At 33.7% G+C, this 6,038-nt stretch overlaps 1 protein-coding gene across 1 annotated transcript; it reads left to right on the forward strand.

Moving 5' to 3' along the window:
- The first annotated feature begins 6 nt into the window (after positions 1-6).
- On the forward strand, positions 7-1,908 carry LOC111374632 (protein argonaute MEL1-like). The gene is made up of 8 exons (XM_022997332.1): positions 7-72; positions 149-211; positions 293-356; positions 461-596; positions 694-767; positions 886-980; positions 1,088-1,119; positions 1,439-1,908. The coding sequence occupies exons 1-8, from the start codon at positions 65-67 to the stop codon at positions 1,612-1,614; spliced, it is 648 nt and encodes a 215-aa protein (XP_022853100.1). The 5' UTR covers positions 7-64; the 3' UTR covers positions 1,615-1,908.
- The last annotated feature ends 4,130 nt before the right edge of the window (positions 1,909-6,038 follow it).

Raw genomic sequence — 6,038 nt, forward strand, 5'->3', positions numbered from 1 at the left:
AGAAATAATACAGGACCTCTATAAAACAAGTTCAGATCCCAAGAGAGGCAAAATTCATGGTGGAATGATTAGGTTGGAAAACTACAAGTGCTATTTTTTGCTTGTATTTTTCCCGTTCCTTCACTCATCTTTGTATTTTGTCTTTCAGGGAACTTTTGATTGCATTTTTCAAGTCCACAGGGCATAAGCCTCACAGAATTATATTCTACAGGTCCATTCCTTATTAGAGTTCATGTACCTTATTACACCTTTACCTTCTGGGTGTATCCTGATATTAAAGCAAAAATTGCAGAGATGGTGTAAGTGAAGGGCAATTTAGTCAAGTTCTTTTTCATGAAATCGATGCAATACGGAAGGTACACATACTTGGTGATTCTCTTGTTTTGTTTTTCCTTGAATATAATTCAATTTCCGTCTATGAAATACTTGTAACTTGAATGAACAAAATCACTTTCTTTAGGCTTGCATCTCGATAGAAGAAAACTATCTACCACCGATCACCTTCGTAGTTGTGCAAAAGAGACACCACACACGACTCTTCCCTGCTAATCATGGAGATCGTAATGCTACAGACAGGAGTGGCAACATTTTGCCAGGTTTCGGATTTATTCATCTTTTTATGTGTAGGGCCTTTGTATATTTTCCTGCAAGAAGTTCCTCTTTATAACCACACCACTCTGCTTGTATGACCAGGTACTGTTGTTGACACTAAGATATGTCACCCCAGCGAATTTGATTTTTTCCTTTGTAGCCATGCTGGGATTCAGGTAAATTTGATTTCCACGCATTATTGTGTAGATACGGCCATATGGGAGGCTGTTCTTAATATGATATACCAGGATATTTTGCTTAATAATTCTCATCGGTTTTTGCGCTTCCTATCAGGGAACTAGCCGTCCAACACATTACCATGTGTTGTATGATGAGAACAGATTTAATGCAGATGCTTTACAAGTGCTAACGAACAACTTATGTTATACGTACACTATCCTCCCTAAAACTTGTATATTTGAGTTCAGATTTTATGAAATATATGTTTGCCTAAGGCTGCTTTATTTATTCATAATTGAAAACCTTTTCCTTTCAGGTATGCCAGGTGTACTAGATCAGTTTCTATAGGTGAGTCTTTGCATATACTGACTGCGCTCTACTTTATTGTCTCTGAGCATTATTGGCAAAGCTTAAAATTTTAAAAATAAATTAAATTTAATTTTGTGCAACTATATGTATCCGAAATCACCTGGATAAGTTTCTTTTGTCTTACTTTAAAATAAAAAAAGTTATTTCCAATTTCCAATAAAAAATTTAATCACTTTACAACAAATTTATTTATTTATAAAGTGAACTTTTTAAGCTTAGCTAAACATGGTCTTTATGACAAACAATTCGTTATATTTTGGTTTTCCATCTGCAAACGTACGTCTGGTTACCTTTGCAGTTCCACCTGCTTATTACGCACATTTAGCTGCATTCCGTGCTCGCTACTACATTGAGGGTGGTGACACTTCGGAGAGCGGATCCTCAGGTGGTAATCCCACAAGGGAGCAAAATGTGGAGGTCCGCCCACTGCCTGTCATTAAAGATAACGTGAAAGATGTCATGTTTTATTGCTGAATGAAAAATGTCATTTTCTTTTAACGCTGAATTGTTAGCCTTCTCTAGTTTTTGGTTGATGGGCATGGCTAAAATGCTATTATTTCTCCTTGTCTCTCTTTATGTATAGCTTTTGGCTTAACTTATAACTTCCAGCAAGCTGTGGCAATAGTTTGATTGCTGAAAAGAAATTATTACTTTGCTTCTTCAAATACTTTGTCTGATTGTCATGGGGAGATGTCTCTTATTGCGTGCTTGACTTGTTAGACTTGACAAAGATAGATGTAATTAACTTGGTCTCGTTCAGTTCTGTTAGTCCATTGAACCACTGTTTTATCTTAAGAACTGTGACTTTTGTTTGCTCTCTTTGACTGGACACATGCACTTGTATTTGACCTTGCGTTCTTGTCATTTTTAAGTTGCTTTTATTTCGAATAGTGTCGGGGCATGTTTGCTGTATAATATTGAATAAGGAGGAAACTTATTCTTTAGTAGTAGCAGGCTCAAGAAGGACATGATGCTGTTATTTACGGTTTGTTGAAATTATGAATTGGATGTGCTAATTGTTGAGCTGGTTAGTGGAAGTAGAGCTCACATAGCCTTCGTTTGTTTCCTATTATTTGTCCATTCAAATGAAAAATATAATCGTTATCCATCACATCAAGTCACTATATTTGACTTTCTATCTCTTGTGTGGGATCAATAACAACTATATTTTTCATTTTTATTTTTACATTAATGTGTACCGAACGGGGTCCATCCTCTATGTGCAATATCGAAAGTATACCTTTTTTTGAATAAAAAAAATCTAGTAAAAAGGATAAAGAAAAAAAAGAACGCAACCTTTCTCCTCGGATAATAGTAATAAAAAAAACAAGGACAAGTTGATCGACCAATTTGAAGGACTTGAACCAAAAATAATGAAGTTTGTCCAATTTATCCTAACATTTGATATCGTAAGCTATAATGTAATACTTCCTCTTTTTTTTTTTTTTTTTTTTGGCCAAATAAGTTGAACCAAAAATAATGAAGTTTGTCCAATTTATCCTGACATTTGATATCGTAAGCTATAATGTAATACTCCCTTTTTTTTTCTTTTTTTTTTGCAAAATAGGTAGAGTGCGTATATTTTAGGACAAGTGTAAAACGGTACACATTCAACGAGGAGAAATTAACAGGCGAAAATTGATGTTCCTGGATCTGACTTCTCTGCTTAGGCCAAAATAATCAATTAATGCAGGATATTGGAAATTGCTTCCGAATCTTCATTTCTTGGTTTTTTTTGGAGACCTGAATGAAAGCATATAAATCGAAATGATTCACAATAAACAATCATCAAACATAATAAGAGACCAAAATCATATGTAGCACAATGGTGTGTTGTGGGCATCTCTGAATCCAAAGATGCAAAGCATGGAATTCGAGTAATAGTGAATAAGAATCCGGTTCTCCCCTAGAATCAAACTCGAGTACGTAAAACTAGCCACTGAGAATTTTTAATCATATAAGTAAAGCCTAATTTCAAGACCTCAATTTTTACGAGATTGCATGATGAAAACGAATGTCTACATTAGACGGGTAATGAAAATTGTACGGAAGAGGAAATAAATACGAAATAAGTGGAGTGTAAACCATTCAATTTAAGCACCTAGACTGTGTGTGAATATTTTAGCCTTGCATATATTTTTCAAAGTTATTTGAAGCCAGGATAAAGAAGGAGGGTTGCGGTAAGTTGACAATTAGATTTAAACTATGTGAATAAAATATGCACATTTTAATAAAAACCTTATGTAAGAAATGCCCATACCTTCATGGAGTGTTTGTTGGGTTGATATGCGATAGAATTAAAAAAGAAAATAAGTTAAAAATTTATCCATTGTACCATACAACGTTGTGCATTTGCTACATAACGGTCACGTGAATCATTGAATTCTTTTTGTCTATTCCATTTCACTTTATTATGGACCTATCAAATTGATGCAAAATGCTTTTTAACTCGACGAGGTTCAAGAAATGATCCAAAATACAGTAAACGGTATAAAAAAATGGGAACTTTGGGTATATTAATACGTATACATTTACTTACAAACGTGTATATATAAATTTACCCTACAACAAATGATCATAGGTGCCTTCAACGTCAAAATTAACGGCCCAGAAGGTTTTTGCTGCAAGATTCTCTCGTGTCGGACTGATCGGGCTTTTCCCTCCGCCACCTTCTCCAGCGACATTTTCTTCTGAATATCTTGTTTTTCCCATTTACTCCATGCAATATAATATATTATTTTTATTGATGCGCATATATATTTATATATAATGCAGACAGACAATGCAGGGATCATATATCTATCCGCGTTGAAGATTTTTATGGGAAATTTGATAAAAACAAGAATGCGAGTGTGAGAGAGAACAACCAATAGCAACAGAGTTTCATAGATGTTTGAAGACGTTGTTCTTTGCATTGTAAGTTATTAGGGCTGGCAATATATCTAAAAACGACTTGAAAATTCATATTTAATTTAATTTTAATTGTGCTTACAATAGAATTTTCAGAAGTAATATTTATTTATTGATTAAAATATAATGAGAAATTAAATTTATTAAGATTATAACCAATGAAAAACTCTATTATTAACTTTAAATTATTATTTTTGTTCAAAAAAAGTTTTCTTCAGTAATATCATATTATTTTTTTTATATTACTTTGTTTAGAATTAGAATTTCAAGAAACTATACTATCCTTAGTCTTACTAGGCCCAAACCAACCCAAAAGATGATGCCTTAAAAACCACTACTTTCAAAAACAAGTAAATCTATATTCCAACAAAGACGAGTGGCTTTTCCCTCTATTAGAAAAGAGAATAAACGCTATCCACTAGATGAAGGGAGGATTTGCTGAGTAATTGATTAGGCTATTGATGTGAGTTTGTCAAATGCTTGTCAAGCCGTTACAATGGTAACACATAAACTATGTTCGTCAATAACATCTCTGAAAGAACGTTCTTAAATTTGGATGTATGTCTTACTCGATGAAGGATTTACACAATCACTTACTTAGAGATTGAGATGATTCTAATAGTTTTTTAAATATTATTATACCAATTTTCAATTTATTGTTTAGAGCCCCCCCTCGTCCCCGCCCCCGCCCCCGGGCTCTGACTTGCCCAAAGAAAATTGCTATGCCTGAATTCTACAACTATTTGACATGCTTTTTAAAGATTTTATTGGAAAACTAAAGAAATTAGTCTCCGTTTGCCTCCATTAATTTAAATTTTATTTTTTCTTTCTTATTTTGAATCAAATAATCTTTCATAAAACAATTTAACGAGTAAATTTAACCAATAATCACTGAACTTTACACTTGATTACTACTTGCTCACTCATCTTTCACATATTACTGAATGCTCACTCATCTTTTCATATAATTACTCATTCACCACTCGTCTCTTCAAATAATTGGGCTACTTTTACGGCAAATTTTCGACAACTTCCGACCACAAAGAATGTCGAATTTTGATACCGTTGGAAAGGCCACGATATCCAAGCCCACAAAATCAGCATCTTGAAAAGGCGAAAATCTGGACAAAGTTCAGGATGCTGATTTTGTGGGTTTATTCCGACCGAATCCTTTGGAGTTATCGGGAAATTTTGGGTGGTAATTGAAGAGGACATTGTGGGCTTTCCAATGGTATCAAAATTATATAGTTTTGATGGTCGAAAGTTGTCGAAAAATTGCCTTAAAAGTCGTCCAAAAAATCTGAAAATTTTGGCAGATTTTTAGAATTTTTGGGCGACTTTTAAGACAATTTTTCGATCGAATCCCTCGGAGTTATAATGAGATTTTGGGTGGTAATTGAAGAGGATATCGTGGGCTTTCCAACGGTATCAAAATTCGACATTCTTTGTGGTTATAGTTTTGATGGTCGAAAGTTGTCGAAAAATTGCCTTAAAAGTCGTCCAAAAAATTTGAAAATTTTGGCAGATTTTTAGAATTTTTGGGCGACTTTTAAGACAATTTTTCGATCGAATCCCTTGGAGTTATAATGAGATTTTGGGTGGTAATTGAAGAGGATATCGTGGGCTTTCCAACGGTATCAAAATTCGACATTCTTTGTGGTCGGAAGTTGTCGAAATTTTGCCGTAAAAGTAGCCCAATTATTTGAAGAGACGAGTGGTGAATAAGTAATTATATGAAAAGATGAGTGAGCATTCAGTAATATGTGAAAGATAAGTGAGCAAGTAGTAATCAAGTGTAAAGTTCAGTGATTATTGGTTAAATTTACTCACAATTTAACACGTAAATTGAATTTTTTTTTTCAACCGCTCCTCTAAAAAAAACGAAAAATTATTTCACCCATTTCAATTTGGAAAAATGGGGTCAAACGGGGTACTAGTTTGTAAAATTATAATTAATTATCAAGAGTTGACAAAAAATGGGAAAATAA

Source organism: Olea europaea, unplaced genomic scaffold, assembly GCF_002742605.1.
Source record: "Olea europaea var. sylvestris unplaced genomic scaffold, O_europaea_v1 scaffold1269, whole genome shotgun sequence".
Lineage (NCBI taxonomy): Eukaryota > Viridiplantae > Streptophyta > Magnoliopsida > Lamiales > Oleaceae > Olea > Olea europaea.